Source organism: Trichoderma camerunense (genome assembly GCF_050948025.1).
Source record: "Trichoderma camerunense strain CBS 138272 chromosome Unknown V8C40scaffold_1, whole genome shotgun sequence".
Lineage (NCBI taxonomy): Eukaryota > Fungi > Ascomycota > Sordariomycetes > Hypocreales > Hypocreaceae > Trichoderma > Trichoderma camerunense.
In genome coordinates, this window is record NW_028145369.1 from 619,932 (window position 1) to 643,844 (window position 23,913).

At 50.8% G+C, this 23,913-nt stretch overlaps 8 protein-coding genes and 1 non-coding gene across 9 annotated transcripts; 4 read left to right on the forward strand and 5 right to left on the reverse strand.

Annotated features, from left to right (window-relative positions):
- Positions 1 to 1,474: 1,474 nt before the first annotated feature.
- On the reverse strand, positions 1,475 to 4,584 carry V8C40DRAFT_229221 (elongation factor G). The gene is made up of 4 exons (XM_083212435.1): positions 4,349 to 4,584; positions 4,137 to 4,248; positions 2,016 to 4,042; positions 1,475 to 1,908 (listed from the first exon to the last, which is right to left on the reverse strand). Exons 1-4 carry the CDS (start codon positions 4,516 to 4,518, stop codon positions 1,854 to 1,856), a joined length of 2,364 nt encoding a protein of 787 aa, XP_083078778.1. The 5' UTR covers positions 4,519 to 4,584; the 3' UTR covers positions 1,475 to 1,853.
- Positions 4,585 to 4,729: 145 nt separating this feature from the next.
- V8C40DRAFT_4281 (aspartic peptidase domain-containing protein) lies at positions 4,730 to 6,941 on the reverse strand. Its single transcript, XM_083222966.1, has 2 exons — positions 6,249 to 6,941; positions 4,730 to 6,186 (listed from the first exon to the last, which is right to left on the reverse strand). The coding sequence occupies exons 1-2, from the start codon at positions 6,556 to 6,558 to the stop codon at positions 5,024 to 5,026; spliced, it is 1,473 nt and encodes a 490-aa protein (XP_083078779.1). The 5' UTR covers positions 6,559 to 6,941; the 3' UTR covers positions 4,730 to 5,023.
- Positions 6,942 to 7,210: 269 nt separating this feature from the next.
- On the reverse strand, positions 7,211 to 9,493 carry V8C40DRAFT_229229 (pyridoxal phosphate-dependent transferase). Its single transcript, XM_083212436.1, has 4 exons — positions 9,318 to 9,493; positions 9,178 to 9,253; positions 8,408 to 8,981; positions 7,211 to 8,330 (listed from the first exon to the last, which is right to left on the reverse strand). Exons 3-4 carry the CDS (start codon positions 8,876 to 8,878, stop codon positions 7,614 to 7,616), a joined length of 1,188 nt encoding a protein of 395 aa, XP_083078780.1. The 5' UTR covers positions 8,879 to 8,981; positions 9,178 to 9,253; positions 9,318 to 9,493; the 3' UTR covers positions 7,211 to 7,613.
- Positions 9,494 to 9,949: 456 nt separating this feature from the next.
- V8C40DRAFT_229231 (Nucleotidylyl transferase) lies at positions 9,950 to 11,571 on the forward strand. Its single transcript, XM_083212437.1, has one exon. It carries the CDS (start codon positions 10,053 to 10,055, stop codon positions 11,331 to 11,333), a length of 1,281 nt encoding a protein of 426 aa, XP_083078781.1. The 5' UTR covers positions 9,950 to 10,052; the 3' UTR covers positions 11,334 to 11,571.
- Positions 11,526 to 11,607, reverse strand: V8C40DRAFT_t25. The gene has a single exon. It is a non-coding gene; the product is annotated as a tRNA-His (tRNA).
- Positions 11,608 to 12,830: 1,223 nt separating this feature from the next.
- V8C40DRAFT_229235 (ATP-binding cassette subfamily G protein) lies at positions 12,831 to 16,653 on the forward strand. Its single transcript, XM_083212438.1, has 4 exons — positions 12,831 to 13,026; positions 13,093 to 13,205; positions 13,307 to 13,597; positions 13,655 to 16,653. The coding sequence occupies exons 1-4, from the start codon at positions 12,875 to 12,877 to the stop codon at positions 16,333 to 16,335; spliced, it is 3,237 nt and encodes a 1,078-aa protein (XP_083078782.1). The 5' UTR covers positions 12,831 to 12,874; the 3' UTR covers positions 16,336 to 16,653.
- Positions 16,575 to 17,694, reverse strand: V8C40DRAFT_229236 (uncharacterized protein). The gene has a single exon (XM_083212439.1). It carries the CDS (start codon positions 17,632 to 17,634, stop codon positions 16,717 to 16,719), a length of 918 nt encoding a protein of 305 aa, XP_083078783.1. The 5' UTR covers positions 17,635 to 17,694; the 3' UTR covers positions 16,575 to 16,716.
- A 128-nt stretch (positions 17,695 to 17,822) lies between these two features.
- Positions 17,823 to 20,308, forward strand: V8C40DRAFT_4320 (protein NOG2). The gene is made up of 3 exons (XM_083222968.1): positions 17,823 to 18,050; positions 18,122 to 18,857; positions 19,216 to 20,308. Exons 1-3 carry the CDS (start codon positions 17,953 to 17,955, stop codon positions 20,188 to 20,190), a joined length of 1,809 nt encoding a protein of 602 aa, XP_083078784.1. The 5' UTR covers positions 17,823 to 17,952; the 3' UTR covers positions 20,191 to 20,308.
- A 1,695-nt stretch (positions 20,309 to 22,003) lies between these two features.
- Positions 22,004 to 23,419, forward strand: V8C40DRAFT_279075 (ubiquitin 3 binding protein But2 C-terminal domain-containing protein; the record flags this gene model as incomplete). The annotated part of the gene is made up of 2 exons (XM_083221159.1): positions 22,004 to 22,547; positions 22,665 to 23,419. Exons 1-2 carry the CDS (start codon positions 22,319 to 22,321, stop codon positions 23,417 to 23,419), a joined length of 984 nt encoding a protein of 327 aa, XP_083078785.1. The 5' UTR covers positions 22,004 to 22,318.
- Positions 23,420 to 23,913: the final 494 nt, after the last annotated feature.

A 23,913-nucleotide genomic window follows, 5' to 3' on the forward strand; every position in this document is an offset into this window, starting at 1 on the left:
TGGTCTGGTCGTGGCATCTTCCCAATGTGGCCACTCACTCACTCCAGCTTACACACACGCCGTGATTGGTCCAGCCACGCAACCACAACAACCTCTAGCCAGGCTGGTAATCTCCCTCGCTGGCGGTTTTATGTCAGGAGCAGCGAAACAAGAGCAATTAATATAGACAGCTTCATTTCGGCTTTTAGGCGTTCCATGACGCCACACACACTCACTCACACACTCTCTCTGACAAAGTGCAATATACAACCTAGGTACCCTGTTTCGGGGTATTACACAAGTACTTGATCCCCGTACTAGCCCGTCTGGTGCTTTCCAGCTGGCCATCTCGTCACAATTGATTCTGCGAGATCCCCTTCCGAACCGAACACTAATACGAGTTTTGACGTCTACCCCTTGCATTAGAATTAGAGCCTACTAAAGTAGTATCCAACGTGACAACCACGACGTTGAGATATCTCAAGAAATGCCATCTCAACCATTTACCATACGAGTGCACACCACAGTCTAGGATACTGCTACAGTACTCCGTAGTACACCGTATCATCCGCATCTTTAGCCATCGCTCGAGTGGGTAACTCTCTTCTTTCTCGCATGCACTTATACGGGACGCATCACCTGCATAGTCAGCAAAAGAGTTAAGGGGGTCCCAGCCAGAAGCACGTTCCCCATACCGATCCCTTCTCTCTTCCTTCAAACTTTCCCAGACAGACAGCTTCTCCATCCGGAGCACCATTAACTAGTCTTGTTTCCATGCCGGCATAAGCATCATCTCTTCAAAGACCTCCAAGATGGGCTACTGCTGGGACATAGGTAGAAACACACAGAGTTGACACCGTGTCACGACGGAACGCACGGATGCCCTTTAATCCATGATATGATATCCATGGCAGGGTTAGGCGGGAACGACAGCCTGCTCGGAAGTGCCCGTCCTTTATTTTCATTGATCGCTTTCTTGCTTTAATGAGGCTAGTACCTAGTAGCAAAGTAACCCCCAGCCCAGCCTAGACGCGTTCTAGCATCTTCCCGTCTTCGTACGAGGGGATCCTGTGCCTTGTCCAGACAAGCGAATAAAACAGTACACAATACAGGCATTTGAATTGTTAGCATGGTACCGATAATCATCAAGTTATCTTGCGCATCTAGAAAAGTGCCAGACTAACAATTTAGATGCTTATGGGATGTAGCCCCGGCAACACGCGAGATGGAGCACTTTTCTCGGCTCGCTTTCTGGGGGCCAAATACGAAAACGCAGGTGGTTTCCACATCTCTTTTCGTCCCCCCAGCCGCCCCCGGTCCGGTATAGCCAGTTTTTGTTTTGGCAAGGTTGGGCTGGGCCTGGCATACCGAGGCGTTCCTTGGTCATATGAGATGACGTTCCTTGGTTATATGAGATGATGGATCTTGTTTCGCTGCCCTGATGTCGAGATGGCTTACACGAAATGAAGGCAACCTCACTGCTTTTGCTTGCATGTTTGTCTGAGGGAGAGAGTCAAGTTCATTTGTGTTTTAATGTGTACTCGTACATACATGCATTGACCAAAGTTCTATCCATCTTGCATCTATCTAATCCTGCTAGTCCCAGTGACTTTTTGCTTTTTTATATCCCTGAACCCTTTTTTTATTCTCTCTTCATTGGGCACGTGAAAGGCTTCTTTCGCTTTCTAGAAATCGTATTGGACCAGTCACATCGCATGTTTCTCTCTTCCCGCACTCCATACATGTACACAAGACAGTTGTTTCACAGGGGTATTCGTACAAGGCAGCCCGCCCCCGTCAGTAAGCTTTTTATGATATCACTCTTGTCCGGGGGTGCCTGCGTTCTTTCATCAGCTAGGTATCCGCGAGCCTTTTTATTTGGTTCGCTTGGCTTCGAGCTCGGCCTCGTACTTGGCGACCAGCTCCTTTCTATAAACGGTATTAGTCACCATAACGGTATGAAACAACAGCGATGCCTCATCTTGATAAAATTTGGCAAGAGAGTGAAGTGAAAAGAGGGTAGGGATAAAACTTACTGCAAGTGAGGAGGAGCAGGGGCATAGTGGCTAAACTCCATGCTGAATTCACCCTTGCCCTGAGTCGCCGCACGCAGCTGCGAGCTGAAGCCAAACATGGCGTTCAAGCTGCAGTCACAGATGAGCGTAAAGTCCTCGCTGCCAATCTCCGTGTCGTGGATGGTGGCGTTGCGCTTGTTCATCAACATGAGGATGTTTCCCTGGAACTCGTTCGGGGCGGTAATGGTCGTCTTCATCAGCGGCTCGAGGACCTGGCCGCCGGCTTCGGGGAAGGCCTTGCGGAAGGCCATCTGGGTAGCCAGGTTGAAGGCATAATCGGAGGAATCGGTGACGTGGGTCTGACCATCGTTGATAATCATCTTGGATCCGATGACGCGGTGGCCCAGCAGGGGGCCCTTTTCGCAAGCAAGCTCGAAACCCTTGGAACAGGCGGACAGGAACTTGTCGGGGATGTGGCCGCCGACGACCTGACTCTCGTAGTGGTTCTCCTCTGGCTTGTCGTTGGGCTCGATGTAGCCGGCGACGCGGGCAAAGTCACCGGGACCGCCGCTCTGTCGCTTGAGGAGGTAATCGAAATCGGCACGGCGAGAGATGGTCTCGCGGTAGGCGACACGGGGCTGGCCGGTGACACACTCCGTCTTGTACTCTCGCTTGAGGCGCTCGACGTAGACTTCGAGATGCAATTCACCCATGCCGGAAATGATGGTCTCTTCACTCTCGGCATCGACGTGGACACGGAAGGTCGGGTCCTCGCGCTGGAATCGGTTCATCGCCTTACTGAAGTTGTCGGCGTCGCCAGTGCGCTTCGGCTTGATGGACAATGACATGACGGCATCGGGGACGAACATGGAAGACATGGTATAGGGGAGACCGCCATCGGTAAAGGTATCGCCAGAAGCACAGTCAACACCGAACACGGCGCAAATCTCACCGGCACCGACCTCGTTGACATCCTCCATCTCGTTGGAGTGCATGCGAACAATGCGGGGAATGCGGACCTTCTTGTCGGTTCGGGAGTTGTACAGGTAGGTACCCTTGCTCAGGGTTCCCTGGTAGACACGGATGTAGGTAAGTTGACCGTAGTTGTTCTCCTCGAGCTTGAACGCAAGACCGACAAAGGGAAGCGAGTTGTAGGGGACCAGTGCCACGGTCTCCTCTCCCTTGGTCTTGTCCAGAGCAGTGTTTTCGATCTGACCGGGGTTGGGGAGGTAGTCGCAGACAGCGTCCAGCATGGGCTGAATACCCTTATCGGCCAGGGCAGAGCCCATCATGACAGGAGTAAACTTGCGGGCAATGGTGGCGCGGCGGATAGCAGCCTTGATCTGTGCATTGGTGGGTTCCTGCTCATCGAGATACAGCTCGGCAATTTCATCGTCAACGTCGGCCAGCTTCTCAATCAAGAACTGTCGCTTCTCGGCGGCAAACTCTTGCAGATTAGCCGGGACCTGGTCGGTAACTCGGACCTTGGTGCCACGGGGGCCCTCAAAGTACATGGCCTTCATCTCGATAATGTCGACAACGCCCTCGAACTCGTCTTCGGCGCCAATGGGGATCTGGATGGCGGCCGCGGGGATCTTGAGCTTGGAGTTGATCTGTTCGACGGCCTTCCAAGGGTTGGCACCCATGCGGTCCATCTTGTTGATGAATGAGATCCTAGGAACATCGTAGCGCTTCATTTGACGATCGACCGTAATCGTTTGAGACTGAACAGCGGAGACAGCGCAGAGAATCATGACGGCACCATCGAGCACGCGCAAAGCACGCTCGACCTCGATGGTGAAGTCAATGTGGCCGGGAGTGTCGATCAAGTTGATGTGATACTCTTCATCCTTTCCGTTTACCGTTTTCTTCCAGTCGCAGAATGTAGCCGCAGACTGAATAGTGATACCCTTTTCTCGTTCCAGTTCCATAGAGTCCATCTTGGCGCCGACGGCATCTTTGCCTCGGACCTCGTGGATTGCCTTGATTCGACCAGTGTAGAAGAGAACTCGTTCCGTTACCGTAGTTTTGCCACTGTCAATGTGTGCCTGTTGTTTGATAATATCTTATTAGTTATTTGCCTCTTCTTCTCTATTCTCGAGTTTTATATATGCGCCATTAACAGCAAAGGTGGTTTCGTACCGCGATACCGATGTTCCGGACTGAAGAGAGACGCTGAATCTCTTCGGGAGCAAGGTTGGCGGCAACAGACTCGGCAGTGAGGCTGGCAGCATCATTCTGTGCCTTTTTCAAACTATTCGTTTTCCAAATGTCAGCTTCATTGTTTCACCTTGCATCCAACTCGCTCACGAGCTTCATAAGTGGAAATCCAAGACATGGTCGGAGGTCCTTACGCTTCCTGCGCAGCATTGAGCCGCGGGGCAGATCCGCTGAAAGCTCGCAGCTGGCCCTGATAAGCCAAGGGAAGAATGGCAGCCTGGAAATTGCGAGCTCCAGAAGTTGCCTTCTGGGCATCCGCAAACAGATGGCAATTAAGCCATCTGGCAGTCCCAAATGCCCTCATATTGCGAGCTTGTCCACGGGCAAAGGTGGGTTGAAGGCACTCAGAGATCGGCCATCGGCTTAAAATGGCCGCTTGAAACTTTTTTTTTTTTTTAGTCCGTCAGGGTCCCTCCAATTGGCTCAACCTCTCACGTGCGGTCGCAAATCGGACCACCGCCACAGTGTGCATTGGAAATAGGCGCAATTATTGGCGGTCTTACGAATAGTCACAAAGAACAGGTGTATGAATACAGATAATGATGATTTTTGACTATGTGAATCTCTCAAGTTACATGTCTATGTGTATGTACTTATTGTACCTAGGTATCTGAACGCTTCTTTTGTAGCGAATGTCTCGGAAGCCAGCCTCAACTCCAGTGAATGCTTGCTTTGTATGCAAAAACAAGTAAGAAAAAAAAGAAACAGAATCCCATATTATATACCATTACGCCCCAATATCATTTTAATTCAACATTCATAAACGCCCATGAGTAATGGGCTGACGAACTCGGACGGATGTGCAGAATTTACAGCCACCCAACACCGAACACGGCACTTCCGAGAAGAGTGTAGCAGATGGTCAAACCGACAACAATCATTCCGAGGCCGGAAAAGGCGCCAGTCAAGGAAGCAGCGTTGTCATTATCATCGCCGTCATGGAAGCCACTGGCAGCAGACATGCCAGACTGTGTCGATGAAGAATGGCCAGTGTTGCTCTGGTTCGGTGCGCTGGTGGAGGATGGGATAGGAGCGCCGCTGCTGGCAAAAGCAACAACGTTGGTCTGGGTGGAGTTGAAGTTGGTAGGAGCAATTCCAATCTCGTTGTTGACCAGGTCGTAAGTAACGAATGCAGATCGGAGGAACGTGTCTCCAAGCAGGTAGGGAGCGTCGGTGGTGTTCTGGATGCCAAACTCGCAGATGGACTGGCCCTTGTTGGGACCAGACGAGAACTGAGGAGGGGGGCCGCCGCTGAAGAGGTCGAGAACGAGCTCAGACAAGGTGACGTTGATTGTAGGGCCATCAGCTCCGGCAAAGGTAAAGGCGAAGTGGCCGTTGATGTTGCCGACAGAGCAAGGAACAACAGCAATGCCGAGCTCGTCACTGAAAGAAGCTCCAACTTCGTTCCACGCCTGCTCAGCCATGTCTTGCGGCAGATAGGTCAGGGTGGTTCCCGAATCCAGAACAGCTGTCAAGGTCTCTTGGCTTGTGCTGAGGGTGTCAGTGCCGCTGGGGCTTGAAGCCTGGACTTGGTACAGGTTAACAGCAAACTCGGTGAAGGTCTTGCCGCCGTCGGGGGAAATGATGTTGATCCTGGTCAAATCGCCGTGGTACTTTTCGGTGTCGATGCCGCCAAATAGGATGGAGCCCGTGCTGGCATCCAGGTCGTTGAGCCACAGACTAAAGGCTACGGTGTTGATGAGCTTCTGCTGCTGCAAGACAACGGGAAGGTTCGGGTAAGTCTGTCGGGTTGTGCCGAGTGACGCTTCGTCGTTGATGTATCCCACTCCCACCAGGCCGTTGGCGATGGATGTGTCCAGGCCAAGGCCCATGGTGAGATTCTGGATGTTATTGCCGTTGATGCGGAAGGTGTCCGAAATGTAATCGCCTTTGGACGAGGAGCCATCGACATAGGTGATATCGAACAAGTTTTCTCCAACAACCTGAAAGGTGCTGGAATCATCGGAGTTGACTGGGAAAGGGGGAATTAGTGAGCTGTAGATACAAAAAATAGAGAAAGGCCTTTTAACTTACAGCTTCCAAAAGTGCAGCCGGGGTTTCTTTGTGAAGTTTGCGTGCAGATGGCAGCTGTCGAAGCAGGGACCCAGACATCACTACTGCCTGTGTCGAGCTGCAGCGTGATGTTCTGGCCAGGGGTGCCAACCTCGACGTTGATAAAGTATCCGCCCTGAACCTTTTGGTTGGACAGAGTGCCGTCGATGGTCGCGTCTCGTTTGCGAAGTCTCGGTGCGTCGTTACGCTTCTCAATGTCGAACTGGACGACTTGGGCCTGGGCTGCTGAGGCAAGGACGACGCCTGCAACGGCCAGGGGTGAGGCCTTCATGGCGGCAAGGCTACTGGATAATATACAATGGATGGATAAGAATACTAGTAGGTAGAGATATCTACTTTTGTAGCAATACTACAGTGTCGACGGCCTTGTAGGGTTTTGTGAGTTAGGGACGGGTCGTCTTCGCGTCTCCGTAGGAAGAAGATGTGAAAAACTGATGCCGTGAGGCTCTGGTAGTATTATGTCGATCAGGTACGCCAACAAAAACACACAGGGCGATGTTAATAGAATGTCTCGCACAAAACTCCAGGGTATAGACGGCCAAGACAAGAAAAAAGACACTCGAATATAATCAACAGAGTAGAAAAATCAGATCAAACCAGGCTCGCCATGTCTCGCAGGGTCCCGGGCCATTGTTATAAATTGTCACAGAACGGATGCGGCGTGGCTGTGAAATGAGACGCACTGCTGAAACAGGAGAAGCTGCACTGACAGGCGTCGTCATTAGCGCCCAAGCGGTGGGGACTGCCGGCACACGGGGATTTGGATTGTACTGCTGATGCCGATGCCGAGTCGCCGAGTGTGGCAGGGAAACGCGCGTTGTTGCTCCAGCGGATATAACGGGCGCTGAGTTGTCAGAGGAGAATGACGACGACAGCCTCACAGAGAAAAAAGCTTTTTTTCGATTCCATCTTTTGGAGTTCAGTTTTTGATGCAGATTCTTTTTGGCCGCCGGCTTGTGCGTCTGTCCGCCTCCGCTAATACCCACAGTCTTCAATCACAGCCCCCCTACTAGGCATTGAACATGAATACACATCAATCCAACAGATGGAATTACTACCAAGGATTATTACCGAGGGCTGACTGACCCAACTGCAATACGATACGGCACATGCATATGTCAGGAACTGGGCCGCCAAAAGTCCAAAACTCGGATCCCCAATGTTACCTAATCCACATCCATACAGCCTCCAACTGGTCCGAGACACTCAGCTGGGCGGTAAAAATAGAAGGCCGTCTGTGGCTGAGGCTCTGTGCTGATTCCATGCTTCCAATGTAATGTTGCCTAATGCGGAACCAGGGACCCAGTGACAAATCTCGCCTCCCGCTCATTGGCCCAGATGCTCCCGGACATAAACCCCAAGTTTCTGCAGCGCTTCTTCCAACACGGCCGTAGATCCAACAAAGCCGACTCGAACATAGCCCTTAAAGTCTTGATCGTGTCCAAAGCAGCGAGATCCGGGCACCAGAAACACTTTGGTCTTGTCCAGGACGTCGCGGCAAAAGGCGACATCATCCACCGGCTTGCCGCCCACATGGAACTGGATGAATGCCGTCGTTCCCGCGGTTGGCGCCACCCACGAGCAGACCGAAGAATGCGCCTCCACAAACGCCTTGAGCATGTCGGCGTTGTGCTTTGCCTGCTGGATGTTCCGCTTCATCAGCGCGCCGCGCACGGCCGGGGAAAGCGCATAGCTTGCCACCTGGTCGTCTAGCTGCGACACGCTGATTGTCACGTAGTGCCGCGCCTCAACCAGTCTCTCGACAATGGCCTTGTCGCCTGACGCAATCCAGCCCACTCGGATGCCGCCTAGAGAGTATGCTTTGGACAGAGATCCGGTGACAATGGCTTTATCATAGCCCAAGTCTGCCACCGATGGAGGCACGTCTGCGTTGTCTTCTAGTCTGTTGTGAAATAACGGGCGATAGACCTCATCAGACAGGATCATGATCCCCCTGGCCTTGGCAAAGTCCACAATTTTATAAACGACATCTCTGGGGATGGGCACCCCGGTAGGGTTGTTGGGGTTGTTAATGACAATCATCTTGAGTTGTGGGGTTAGCGACGATGGCTCTAATAAAACCAAATGAATGCCACACAACTGTGTGTTACAGTACACACCTTTGTGTTTGCTTTGGCAAGCTTCTCTAGCTCATCCATGTCAGGTACAAAGCCCTGCTCAGGCTTCAAGCGCCAAAGCGAAACCTCTGCTCCAAGGCTCTCGGGCACTGAGTAGAGCTGCTGATACGTCGGGTACACGCAGATGACGTGGTCTCCGGGTTCGATCAAGCTATAGAATGCCAGAAAGTTGGCCGCTATAGCGCCCTGAGTGATGACGACATTCTCGGGCGCTATCTGTTCCCCTTCGTAGAGAGTCGAGATGGTTTCCCTCAACGTTGATGACCCGCGAATGGCCCCGTATATGAGCACAGTGCTGGTTCGTGGGGGAAGCTCACCCTTGTCTCCGGATAGCTGGGCCAGCTGGTCGATGGAGACGGACTCAACACATGTCTCAGCAATGTTTAGAACCCCAGGAGTAAATTCATAAGCCTCCATCCACCGCTCAACCTCAAAATGCTGGAAGCGAACCATGTTGGGTGAATCTAATGCAAGGGTCCTGAAACTCTTACAGAAAACGTTACAGTATACTTCTGCTTTGTCTCGGTTGATCTGTTTCAGTCTCTCTCATCAAATACTAGCCGCAATGGTCAGAATAGCTTTTAGAATTAGGCCCAAGCGGGGTAAGACTGGGACTTTATATGTCTCAATTTGTGTAACCTCATGAGGGCGATTTGTCGGAGAATTTGGCGAGGCGCGCCTTGTTGATGATCTTACTCCAACAATTGGTTTCAAGCTCCACGTTCACAGCCTATCGGGTACTTTCAACCGACCTATCGGGTACTTCCAATCGACACCGGCATTAGAACCGGACTTGATGCTAGTCCATCTGCACTATGAAGCGGCTATCTGGTGACCGGTAGTCAGAATGTCGATCGCAGGTTCACCTTTTATGAGGTGCGATTGAAGATACCGGCTGCATAGCCAGTAGAATGACATGGCGGCAATTTTTCATGAAGAAGCTGACGCATGGAAGAGACTTGAAAAGATCTGGGTTTGAATATTTCCCTCAGAATTAAGCCATTTCTCTTGTTACTGTCGAGCGCGCCATATAAGTTACGACCAGCTCTAGGTTAGGCGTTGTGTTAGTGCTGCGTGTAAGAGCATGCAAAGATCAATCAAGTAGGCCAAACCCATGCTCATTCTTATACCATGGCTTTTTCAAAAGCGAAGACGAAACAATAGGGAAGATATCAGAACAGGGGGCACATCTATCAAAATGAGGCTCACGTTACTTTGATGCCGTTCTCGATCGTCATCTTTGTAAGTTATGTATTCTATGTGCTTAGTACTTTGTCTCCCGAGTACCTCCAGTCTCTCACTTATGTGACAAAGTTTATTAAAACCACCATTCAAGCCACAGCCATCTAGCTGCATATATTAGCGATGGCCTTGATTTTTTCGAAGTTATGATTTGCGGATACTTGGGGGAAATCTGAATTCAATCTTCCTGGGCCATGTGACTGTGGGGATGAAAGACCCCTACATACGAGTACCATCACCACCACTCCTACGTAACCCCACATTGATCCCACGGATGCCATCATTTAGCCTCGGGTCACAATCGAATGCTCAATGACACCACTTTCATTCAACGTTCTTTCAACTTCATCCTTCAATTATCATCATCATTTTAATCGAGCTCATCATGGCTCCAACAAGCAGCAACGCGCCTTCGCTGCTCCTACTACCAGCCCCTCCTCACCCTCTGCATCCTCATTCTCTGGCCGCTGCCTACTGGGCGCCTGTAACGGTGGCTCTGAAGCGCATCACCGCTACTGGCATCAACGGCAATAGTAGTACCAACAATTCCAATGCCAACTCCGGCACTGGCACAAATCATGTTCTCGTCATCGCAGTCGCCTGCCCTATTCTTACTGGGCCCTCGCCAAGGCGCAAGTCCATAAATTGGAAGACTGCGCAGTCTCTGCTTGCCCGCATTTACACTCTCATCGCGGCCATTTGCGATGAGCAGAACATTGACACATCAGGGGAACCGGGCAGTAACAGCGTCGATCCACGCGTTGTATTAGTCGACCATGAGCGAAACAGGACGTATCAGCGCAACTTTGATGGGGAATATGAAGCAAATTGCACGCCCGTGTTGGATCTGGCCGCCTTTGCCTCGACGGTGCATCCTTGGAAGACGGTATTCCATCCCAGTTCCGAGGCAGGCTATGAGCTCCTCAAAGCTTTCTTGGAATACTCACAGGGGAAACAAACTCTTCTGCAAAGCCAAATAGTTGCTGTTGAAGGTGGCCTTGGCATGTCCACCGGCGAAGTCCCGCCTGTTGCTCCGGAGGATCTCACTAATGGCTACGATACTGTTTGTCTGGGTGGCACTTTTGATCATCTTCATGCGGGGCACAAACTGCTTCTTCATGCCACTGCTTTACTAATGGGCATCCCAGAGAAGCATACGGGGAAGCACTCTGTTCTCATCGTCGGGATTTCAGGAGATGAGCTGCTGACGAACAAAAAGTACGCCCAAGTGTTACAACCTTGGGATGTGCGCGCAAACAATGTTCTGCAGTTTCTCTCTACTATATTCAACTCGGCTTCTTCGTCAAACACAAACACATTGCCGCCAACATCTACACCCGCACCGGATGAGCTTCACGCTACATTCCGTGACGGCACAGTGCTGGTTCGCTGTGTGAACATCCACGACCCCTTTGGCCCAACCATCTCGGAGGAAATTATGGATGTAATTGTGGTTTCAGGGGAGACACGGAGCGGCGGACAGGCTATCAATGATAAGAGAACGGAGAAAGGGTGGAAGCCGCTCGAGGTGTTTGAGATTGATGTGCTCGATCCAAGCGATATCCTGAAGGAAGATAGCGGAAGACAGAGCAATGGATTTGCGACAAAGATTAGCAGCACGGCGATTCGACAGCGAATAGCCCAGGCTAAAGAGGAATCACAATAGCTATACTGGTGATAGCTGACATTATCCACTGGCTGGATCACGAGTGAAGCATCGCGGGGAATAAATGTTACTATATCGAATGATTGATACCACACTCATATGACGCACGTCTTGCTTCATTACACACGAGGGCCCACAAGCTCGTCTGCACAGACATTATCACAAGCAGCAGCAAAAAAAGGCAAAAATTGATGCCATAGCGAGGAATCGAACCTCGGCCGTCAGTGCTTCGCTTGGTCCACAAACTGATATACTACCACTATATTACTATGGCTTAGACTGGTGAATTGGCACTGTGATGAACTAATTTTACCTATAAAGGAGAAGCACCTTTTCTATATCCATGGATATTAACAACGATTGTAGAAATCATGAATATTGGCTGCTTTAAGGTTTGATATAGCTTATCATACCGAGGTGAATTGAGGAATCTTTTCTAGCTGTTGGATCGCGGCCATTCAATGCACATGCGAGCTGTAGAAAGCGAAACATAATGCAGTATATCTCCTTGATAAAATCCTCGCACGATATACCATGCATGCTCTCCACCCCTCCTTGGAGCATTTGTCTTGACCTTGACTATGATATTGAAGAGTGGAATGTAGTATTGCCAGGTAGGTATATAGCTCAGATATCAAGTATTTTTCCAATGGCCGAATTCTTTCCATGGAGGCATCAAATGCGTGTAATACTGATTCAAAGTCGGAATCATTTTAGTGAAATTGGTAGCTTGCTCCAGGGGGTCTTATTCTCTATTGTATAGTCTGTTAGTCGTTTGATCCTCTCTTTCGTTCGAAAAGCTCCTCATATTTCCTTCGGCTGTCCCATGATTTCGACCTTTTATTGATCTCTCCGAGGATTGCAAGGTGAGCGGCTCGGGTCCTAGACATCACATCTGTGTGCCCCAAGCACTAACAATGAAAATCGGCCCTCGAGCTCAAAGGCACTTTTGTCTCAATGCCACGCTGGTCGTACAAACGACGCCACCCGTCGTTTCCTAGCTTGAAATGGGAATGAAGAGAAAAAGCCGATATCCGTGGCCCAGCACTATAGCTCCAGAAGGCCTTCAATAGCAACTGCGGAGAATACAGCCTATATGCACGTTTCCGTTCATCATGGCCTGAGAATCATGTCACTGCAAATACGCGTAAAAAAGAAAGAGCTCTTCCAGCTGTCTCTGCAGTACAAGCAAGGTACGGTCGGCATGCCGCATCTGTACAAGCTCTCACACACTGATCGTCACCACGTGTTTTGTAACGCGCTGTGTTCCAGCAAGTCCAGAGCTGACCGGCCGCTGTACCAATCAGACAGCAAGGCGGGGTTGGGGGTTGTTGGGGGACTTGGGGGTTCCAAGGTTGCCCCAGACCACCGGCGGATTCGATGACGACCTTGTTTCGCGCCAGGAACCGAGCCGCGGTACGTACCTGGTGCTGGCTGGCTGGTGCCTCCAACCTTGAGAGTTCAGCCTGTGCGGCTTCTACTTCTTCCCTCTCCAACTCCAGCTCGAATCCTCTCCATCGCAACCTCTGCAGCTCATCGCCATGGCGCCCCTCAGCTGCCGAGGCCTGCTTGTGGGCATCGTGGCTGTCTTGCCCTCGCTGGCAGCCGCCTATGCAAACACCAGCTACAACGTCGACCTTCTGCGAGCCCAGTTCGCGCTTATGGACGACCGCCCCAAGGACTGTCCGCCATGGTAAGAGACGCATCGCAAGCCGGCGCTCCATTGCGGCGACATCGCTGCTGACGCATCTTCTATTAGCTTCAACTGTCTCCTGCCTGCACACACCTGCGCCCAGTACGCAGGATGCAACGAGTACAACGGAAAATGCGACTGTCCCGACGGTTTCGGCGGTGACGACTGTCTCGAACCACGTACGTCTCCATCGTCAGCTTGATGCTACCAAGGCATCTGGCACTGCCGTAATAATTCGCGCAATCAAGTTATGCTAACATTCGATTCTTCTCTTCTCCAGTGTGCGGCTCCCTTGGACGCGGCAGAGACCGGCCTATGCGCTCAAACGCGAGTTGCGAATGCGACGAGGGCTGGACCGGTATCAACTGCAATGTCTGCACATCAAACAATGCCTGCAATGCTCTCATGGAAACTGGAAGCGGCGGCGTCTGCTACCAGAATGGCGAGCTTGTTAAATACAACAACCAAATCTGCAAAGTCACCAACAGGAAGATTAGCGACCTGCTCGGAAGCCAGAAGCCAGAAGTAACGTTCACTTGCAAGGAGGATGATGCGACTTGCGATTTTCAGTGTTGGTTCCGTCTCTTCTCAATTCCTACTCACTCTACATACTAACTACTCTCTCTAGTCTGGATCGATCAAGTTGAGTCCTTTTACTGCCATTTGTCGGATTGCACGTCTGGTGCTCAGTATTCCGATGCGAAGAACACCACTGCCTACAAATGCGATCACATCAGCTGCAGCTGTATTCCCGGCCGTATGATGTGCGGTAAAGATGGCTCGCTCGATCTTACCGACTTTTTGGACCAAGCTATCAAAGGCCCTGGCCGATTCGAATGTTCGCAAAAGGGCGGCGGTGCCCATGACTGTGCTTTTAAAGAGCCTGAAATGGATAACCTCATTGTCAGTCTGATCGGAGATTCTAGTATCCTCCTGGATTGCCAAGCAGGCGAGTGCTTGTATGAGACCGAGGTACCGGGGTATCACCGTCCGGTCAAGCAAATCAACACTCCTCTCATCGCCGGCGTGATCGGCGGCTGTGCACTCTTCCTGGCTGCCGTCATCATTGCAACGTGGTATTTGTCCCGCCGCAGATTGCATTATGGAGCGATTCGCTTGGAGGATTCTGATGATGAGAACACCAAGCTCATGGTGGATCACAAACCAGCTGCACTATACTTTCAAAACGTCGCTTACTCCCTCAATGGAAAGAACATTCTGACCGGAATCCAAGGTATTTGCCAACCCGGTGAAGTAACTGCCATCATGGGATCCTCTGGTGCTGGCAAGACGACCTTCCTGGATATTCTCGCTCGAAAGAATAAGCGCGGTCATGTTAGCGGAGACTTTTACGTCAATGGCGAAAAAGTCAGCGATACCGAGTACAAGAACGTGGTTGGATTTGTTGATCAAGAGGACACCATGCTGCCTACCCTTACCGTTCATGAGACTATTCTCAACAGCGCCCTCCTGAGACTCCCCCGTGATATGGGCCGTGCCGCCAAGGAACAGAGAGTTACTGAAGTCGAGAAAGAGTTGGGCATCTATCATATTCGAGACTCCCTGATCGGCTCTGAAGAAGGAAACGGCCGTGGAATCTCCGGTGGTGAGAAGCGACGTGTCGGAATTGCCTGCGAGCTGGTCACCAGCCCCTCTATCCTCTTCCTCGACGAACCCACTAGTGGACTGGATGCCTACAATGCCTACAATGTTGTCGAATGCCTTGTCACCATGGCCAAAAACTACAAGCGAACCGTTATCTTCACTATCCACCAGCCTCGCTCCAACATTGTTGCCCTTTTCGACAGACTCATCTTGTTGGCCCAGGGAAAACTGGTCTATTCCGGACTCTTCGCGCAGTGCCAGACTTATTTTGATGATATTGGCTACGAATGTCCTCCAGGCTTCAATATTGCCGACTACCTTGTAGATCTTACCATGCATGCGGGCAGCACACAGACTTTGGATGATGGAGGCATTGTTCCTGATGCTGGAAGTATTGGTCCGAGCAGCACCCGGGCTGTCAAGTCTATTGCGAGCGCCTCTCTTGTAAGTGCCGGCGAAGCGAGCGCTGAACCATCATTACGGCCCAAGAACCGACGTCGCGATTCGGTCAAAGTACGACAAGAACGGGAGCTCTTCACACGTAGAAAACAGACCGACACTGCCGCATCTTCAGATGCAGGTGGCGACAACCAAAGTGGCTATCGGCTGCAGAACAACCCTTCAAGCTCCCTGCCTAGCCAACTGGAAGACCCTCATGATCTACCCCCTCCAGCCTTGACAGGAACCGATCTCGACATTATCACTCGATCTTTCAGTAAATCATACATTGCAACTTCCATTCGCGAAGATATCCAGCAAGCAATCACAGAAGCTGAAATTGCAAACGGAACTAGATCTAATACCAATGGATATGCTGCAGACGGGCCGAACATTTATACGAGCGCTGTCGGAAAGGGATACGCTCGAATCGGCTATTTGCGCCAGTTCATCATCATCTCTGGAAGAACCTGGAAGAACTTGTACCGGAATCCGATGCTCATGCTCACACACTATGCGATTGCCATCATCTTGGCCGTATTCTCTGGGTACCTGTTCTATGGTCTCACTGATGACATCCCTGGTTTCCAAAACCGACTTGGCCTGTTCTTCTTCCTCCTGGCTCTCTTTGGCTTCAGTACCCTTACGAGTCTCAATGTGTTTGCCAGCGAGCGACTTCTCTTTACCCGTGAAAGAGCCAATGGCTACTATTCCCCAGCTACTTACTTTGCGGCCAAGGTTCTGTTCGACATTATTCCTCTAAGAATCATCCCTCCGATCCTCATGGGGTCCATTATCTACCCGATGACAGGCCTGGTACCTGATGCTGCGCATTTCTTCAAGTTTATGCTAGTTTTGGTCTTGTTCAATCTTGCAGCCGCTGCCATTTGCTTGTTCATTGGCATCGTTTGTAAAGACGGTGGCGTGGCCAACTTAATCGGTAGTTTGGTGATGCTGTTCAGTCTCCTTTTCGCTGGCTTCCTTCTCAATCATGATGCCACGCCAAAGGGTGCTTTGTGGCTCCAAACATTGTCCATCTTCCACTACGGCTTTGAGTCACTCATCGTCAACGAAGTAATAGAGCTCACCCTGGTAGACAAGAAGTACGGTCTCGATATCACCGTTCCCGGAGCGGCCATTCTCAGCTCATTTGGATTTCAAAATGCTGCTCTTTGGTCTGATATCCGAAACCTGGGTATTTTCGCTGCCGCTTTCATCGTTCTCGCCTATGCTGCGATGCATATCTTGCTCGTCGAGAAGCGATAGACCAGCCACCTAGAATTCATCCCCAACTCGAAGAAACATTTCTGTGCAGGTTGCGACATGTACATACTCATATCGGGCAAACTCCCTGGGCATTTGCACAATTGGCGTTTACGGAGCACATCTATTTGACCCTCTTCACTGTTTCATGTGGTATTTTATGGCTATAGTTTTGGGCATTGGTGTAGTAATATGGTTGGTCTGAATAAACACCAATATTTCTTGTCGCCCAAATTTAGAGGTTGGATAAATCTTTTGATTGATGTGGCTTGAATTCGTGAAGCGTGAATATGATTTTTTCGAGTGATACTGATATAATACATGTAGTGCGCAGTACGAGCGCATAATACTCTACAGTTTTACAAAAACAAAGGCCCCATGCCGCTACTCCATTTTACCTCCCGTAAACTCCTCAGCAATCCTCTTTTGCCGCTTAACAGAGCGATCATACTCAGACTCGTAGTAGTCCATAAGCTTGGTTGATTTGCCAGTGGTGGTCTCCAGCATGTTGGCAATGGATGGAGGCTTGCCATAGATGCCCCAAGAGTTCTCGGTTGTACCGTAGCGCTGGAAGAATTGGCTTTGTTTCCTGAAGTAGTCCTCGCTGAAAATCTCATCAATCTCGGCCTTGAGCTCGCTCTCCTGGACGATGAAGTTGGAGGCATTGATGTACAGCTCCATTAGGGCATCTCGACGGGCTTCGTATTTGGCCTTTTCCTTGGCCTGGACCTTGAACTTGCTGCGTTGCGCTCGGGCGAAGCGCTCAGGGTCTGGATATACTTTGGTGTCCAGAATGGCATCCAGGACGGTGCTTCGTGTGAGTCGGTCGTCCTCTCGTTCTGGCGCGGCAGCAGCCTCGTTGTGCTCCTTGAATTTACGGCTGACACGGGCATTTCTGGCTGCGTCGCTCTTTTCGCGCCGTGTATAGAGGGCCTTTAGACCTTGCTCCAAGTTGGTCCTTCGGGTCTCGGCCATTTCCCGCTTCCATCGTTGGGACTCGTTTGAAGGCTCTTTCTCGTCGGCAGATCTTGGGGCGGTCTTCTGGATGTACTCGGGCTGGATTTTGCGGTCACCCTCTGACCGAGGGAAAACTTGGCGAGGCACCGGCAGTGAACCTCTTACTCGCGGAGGTTTGGCTTCATCGGTTTGGGACTGAGGAGGGGAAGGAAGTCGGATGTAGGAGGGGGATTGAGGCGGGACGGCGTTGGAGAGAATGGCCGGAGTTGTTGAGAAGCTTCGTGAGGCAGACGACAATTGCCGAACTGCTGGCCTAAGGCAGTTGCTTGCAGAATGGAGCGACATCTTGACCTGAAATGAGCTGGCAATTGGCTCTTGTTGCTCTTCCGCAAAGGTGGTTGTGTGATATCGACTTACAGAAAATTGCCAAACCCGCTGAACGACCCGGATTATCTAGCTCCGACATTCCGTGTAACCCCTGTCTTGCTTAAATAAGTTGACCAGCCACCGTCTGCAGAGATGTGGGTTAGTGGGGTCCTTCGAGGAAAAAAAAAAAAAAAAAGTTGGTGATAAGAAAAGCTGCTGCTGCAATTTTAATCTTTTTCTGCTCTCTTTACTTCTTCCCAAGATCTTTGTGCTTGCTAGCAAGCCCAAAACTTCACCATGGGTACCGGGAAGAAGGAAGCAGCCCGGCGTACGCGCCAGGGCAAAACCGGCGATGGCATGGGAAATGTGCGTGTCAAAGGCGAGAACTTTTATCGGTATGTGCAGCTTGTGCTCTGGATGAACATTTTTTTTTTGTGTCGAAGCATGCTAACAAAGATGCGTGAAGCGATGCGAAAAAGGTCAAGCTCGTGAACATGTACAAGGATGGCAAGGCCCAGAGAGACAAGGACGGGAATATCACAAAGGCTGCCAGCTTTCAGTCAAGAGATATCCCCAGTGCCCGAATCGAGCCAAACCGCAAGTGGTTTACCAATACTCGTGTTGTCTCTCAGGATACCCTCACAGCCTTCCGTGAGGCCATGGCTGAAAAGGCCAAGGACCCTTACCAGGTTCTCCTCAAGACAAACAAGCTCCCCATGAGCCTTATCCACGACGGAGGAAAGGACACTACCAACGGTGTCAAGCAGCACAAGGCCAAGATGACCATTGAGACCTCGCCGTTTGCTGGTGTCTTTGGACCCAAGGCTCAGCGCAAGCGTGTCAAGCTGGGAGTCAGCACCGTGGCTGATCTCGCTGACGACACTGAGAAGAGCATGGATACCTATGAAGAGCGCATGGAGCATAACAAGCTCCTGAGTGGAAACTATGGCAATGACGGTGAGACTGAAAAAGCGCTCACCATGGCCATCGAGCCTGTGTTCGACAAGGGCCAGAGCAAGCGTATCTGGAACGAGCTTTACAAGGTCATCGACTCCTCAGATGTCATCATCCATGTGCTCGATGCCAGAGATCCTGTCGGAACTCGATGCCGAAGTGTTGAGAAGTATCTGAAAGACGAGGCACCTCACAAGCACTTGATCTTTGTCCTCAACAAGTGTGACTTGGTACCTACCAGCGTTTGTGTAAGTAATTGGCTCCATCTTTTTCTTTTCCTCTTCAACCTTGTTTCCCCTTCCTGGCTTCGCGCCCCCAATGAATCCTGTCAGGACACCTCGCATACTCTCCGTGGAGGACCGTCTGTTACAACATTGGGAGATCCATTGCCATCTCGACTGTCTCAGCTTCGGCTGCAGGCTGATGGGTGCCGTTTTGGTTACTATCAAGAGAAGGCTGTGTGTCTGATGAGTTGAAGCCTTCCCTCGCCTTTACCGGCATCCAAAGGAGCTTCGTAGTGATGACACACACATTTTTCCATTGATGATTCAATTTTTTTGTGCTTCAAACCTTGTTTATAAATGTTCTCGTCTAACTTGAGAATAGGCTGCTTGGGTACGAGTTCTTTCCAAAGAATACCCAACACTTGCATTCCACGCAAGCATCAACAACTCGTTTGGCAAGGGATCCCTGATCCAGCTGCTGCGACAATTTTCTGCTCTTCATACAGACAGGAAGCAGATTTCTGTCGGCTTGATTGGTGGCCCTAACACTGGAAAGTCTTCCATTATCAACACTCTGTCAAAGAAGAAGGTGTGCACTGTGGCGCCAATTCCTGGAGAAACCAAGGTGTGGCAATACGTGAGCTTAATGAAGCGCATCTATCTCATCGATTGCCCTGGTATTGTCCCTCCCTCAGGCACAGACACGCCAACCGATCTCGTCTTACGAGGCGTTGTGCGAGTTGAGAAGGTGGAGCATCCTGAACAATACATTGACGCCCTGCTGAGCCGAGTCAAGAAGCACCACATGGAAAAGACGTATGACGTCAGGGGATGGGAGACCGGAACTGAGCTTCTCGAGGTCCTTGCCCGCAAAGCAGGCCGTCTTCTTCGCGGAGGAGAGCCTGACCTGGATGGTGTGGCAAAGATGATGCTGAATGATTTCATGAGGGGCAGAATCCCCTGGTACACTCCAGCTCCCAAGTCCAGTGAAGAGGGCAAAGAAGGCAGCAGCGAAGTCAATGGCCGCGGCGGCAGGCTGGGTGAGATGCCTCGGAAGCGACCTGCTTCCGAGACATTGGATACCGCTGAAGCCGATGTCGATGCCCCTGCAGACAAAGTCGAAGGCGATGAGTCATCTGAGAACGAAGACTTTGAGGGGTTCGGCAGCGGCACCGATGAAGCTCTGTCAAGAAAGCCTTCATTTGGTGCCACTAGTGGAGCACAAAGCGATGCTGACGGCAACTCGGACGACGTTTTGTCTATTGGCGAGTCAAGCGGTGACGAGGGCCAAGAGGCGGCTCCCGTAGCCCAAATCTCAGCCAAGGCTGGCCGACCCAACAAGAGACAGCGACGCTGAAGAAGCAATGGGGCGGGATTATAACAACCCACACCATTGAATGGCAGCCCTGCTCTCAAACAAGCTTGAACAATTCAGTATGCATGCTGTCCTTGGAAGTCGGCTCTCAGTGTCTGTCATGTCCACTTCAAGCAGCATGGAGGCTTGATAGAGAAAGATATGCTAGCTTGGCGTCAAGGCACCACCAGCTGAGACAAGCTGTTAGCTAAGATCAACCCATCTTAGGATAGACTGCCTAGTGCAGCACAAAAAGACCCGCGGTATCCGGACTGGCAAATATCCCAATCATATGGGCATTGGCCAGCCACGAATCTCGATCCCACATCATTTTTACGGCCATAATGCGCTTTGAGTAGCCCTGCCATGTGGAATTGAAGAAGATTGCACAGAAAGGGAAAGCTGTAGCTGCCAGTGTGCAGGGATTTAGGCGACATGTGCTCCCCAAAGACGTCATTAGGAGGTGCCAAGCTCTGCCGAAGCAACATCTAGCTGTCTTTGCGAGGACGCTTATCGTGGCTATTGTGTATCGTGGTCCACTCTGGGAAGTCGGCCGATTCACAAGCACACCCTCTCGTCCAAATGGGCAACCTGCCATGAAGGAACCGTCGAAGTTGGGGCAACCCCGCAGGGGACATGTCGATCCACCATGATCGAGGCTTTGCTCGGATGGACTGGAAAGCAAACAGAACTTCTTTTAGACCTGGGTCTACATTGTCTGACATGACATGAATCAGACCTGGACCAGTTGAAATAATACAATAATACCCCCCAATTAATTCGTGTTACTATTTTGAACGGAATCATTGTGACTGTGTTTTTAACCTCTCCTGTCTCAACACTTGGGTCATTTCTTCCAAGCTTCTGCCTGTATGTAGGGGGTTTCTTGTTCCACCTGCAGTGCGAATTGACATTGTCTCGCACTGCAGAAGAGCAATTGATCAACAAAGCGCTCACGAGTTACCATGACAGCTTTGTACTCCGTGCTTTGCGGCTACAAGAGCTGTCGTAGCTAGGTAGATCAAGGTTGAACGAAACCTTGTTCGACTTTCTCGGATGAGCCCAGATACGAGTTTTTTTCTACCCCAAGATTCCTCCTCGTGCAACCGGACCAGAACACGACTCCTCTTTTTTGCTAGCTGGAGCGGATCGTCGGTCAGCTGGCTGGGATGACGGCGGTTGGTTGAAGCTGAGGTTAGTGATGGCCCTAATTGGTTTTGCAACCAGGGATTTGCCTGTTAAGATGCGTGGAAGTTTCGGTTGTGACGATTTGGGCAGGGTGTTTAGTTGGTACACCGAGGGTTGGCATTCGGTAACTCGGATGTTAAGTTGCCGGCTTTGTGCTGGATGTTGGACTTTGCCCTTGCCTCCAATGTGATATCCGGAGATGCTTGGAGTACATGTTGGGCATTTGGATAACGACATTGTGATGCTGTCTAAACTACATCGTCTTCTCTTTTGTGATTTGATGCTTGCTATCATAGTGCATACGAAGTACATGAAATGTTTTACATGCCTGGATTCTGCGGCTGTGTTGTCACAGACGTGTAAGACATTGTTGCCACCTTCGAGCCCTCAGGCCATTCTGTCGTCGGCCTCCAGGATTGGCCTAGTTGTATATGCAATCTTTCGGTCAAGTTAGGCTTCTCTATTCTTTTTGGGGGGCGAGAGGATCCTGGCTGGCTGGGCTGCTCTCCCACACCCCTCATCCCGGACGACGATGATGCGGTGCGTTGGCACGTTTCTCGTATTCCAGCAGAGTGGTGAGGTCAATGGGTGGGTTCCCGGAGATCTTTCAAGCTGCTTTTAGTAAAATATTCTTTCTGGTGTGCGTGTGTCCGGCTATGAGTGAGGTAAGAGGCATCGTGGAGGAGGTGGCTTGGTGAGATCTCGGAAAGCTGGGTGTAGATGGGGACTTGGCATGGGACTCTTCTCGTGGTGTATATAATGATGGCTTCTTTCCTTCATTCTCAGATTTGTCTTTTCCCCTTGGAAGACATCTTGTTCTATAAGAAACAGGTCGACCTCTTCTCAAAGGCGGCAATTCATCTTTGTGAATAGCATCATCTGCCTTACAAGGCTACGCCATACTCTCAACCTCACACAAGTAGGAGCAACCCATCTATTCGCCATGTTATACCCTCTCCTTGCTCTTGGCCTCGGCGCGGCCGTTACTGAAGCTGCCGTTGCGCGGACTTCTGGGTGCCAGTTACACTTCACGGCATCAGGAGCCATCTCTGGTCCTGTTGGCGAGATTTCGTCTGGCCAGGTGCGAGCTGGTGGCGGTGTGAGCTCGACCACGTTTACTCTGCAGGGAGCGCAGCTGTGGGATGACAAGGGCAATGGGTGCTGGTGGACTCGTAAGTTAATATCTTTTGCCACGATGGTGGTGTTTATAATCAGAGACATGCATATGCATATGCACTGAAGATGTCTCGGAATCGTGGTTTGCGTGCTGACGAATGGATGTGAGACAGCCCCAACTCATGTCCTCCAATGTGACAAGAATCAGACTCCAGACAATGGATTCAAGGTTGGCTGCGATGGCCGTGTCTCGTATAACGGGCAGACGGAGTTCTGGGAGTGTCAGACTGGCGAGAGTGGCCAGTATAACGTCTATCTCAACGGTGGACAAGGCATCAACTGCAACAAGATTAGCCTCTATGCTGATAGCTGCCACTCTGGATGTCCTCCTCCTCCTCCTCCACCGCAACCCACGGCTCCTCCTGCTCCTCCGAAGACTTGCCCGGCAAACCTCAACGGAGCTTATGAGTTCCCTCACCTCATCATTCCTGTGGACAAGACCAAGCCTGACAATGCCCCTGGAACATCCTACTTCGGCGAGATCTCCGACAGCGTCTCTTCCATCTTCAACTTTGACATCCCTAGCGGCGACAAAGGCAAAAAGTGCAGCCTTGTGTTCCTCTTCCCTCAGCAGAAGGATCTTCAGACATCTTCCTTTACCTTTTCTGGTTCAGGAGCCCTGGACTTTGCCTGGCTGAACGGCCCTGCTAGTCAAGGCACCACGTATAACAACCAGCCAGGCAAGAAGCAGGACTTTGGAACGACGACGGTTTCGCCTGGAAATGGCTATGTGATTTCTACATTTGATTGCCCGGCTGGACAGACTGTTGCGTTTGAGATTTCGGATGCAAACGGCGGAGGTACTTCGTTTAGGTACTTTCAGGATTATAACCCGTCGCCTATTGGATTGTACATCACAAAGTGCTAGAAGAATACGCACTGGGGCAGAAAATTGGACGAGAGGATATGGAGAAGAGTCTGTAATGCTGGCTGAAGTTGCACGGGGTTGGATTAATTCTTGGAATGGGACGTTGGATGTGTTTGATGATAATGGGTTATGGATATTTGATGATAATAATGAGTCACTCCCTAAATAATTGACGATAACTTGTTCACCTGCTTGCTCTTCCTGCACATGAAGTACCATAATTTGGTGGTTGTACCAAGGCTTACCTGTAATGTGGCACCCTTTGATGTGGGTAGCTGCAAAAGTGAAGTGAAGCCGCAAAAAGTGAAGTGAATGTCAGCCTTGAACTGAAGCCGTTTGTAGAAGGTCAATTTTGCGCCCTGCATCCCGTGCTGTACACTCAGCTCCAATAGTACCAGGTAAATGTACGAGATTGTAGAGTCAAGTACCAGGAGCACCAGGAAAGTAGTACGATGAATGTATTATCGTCGAGCAATTGCGAATTGGCCTGCGAA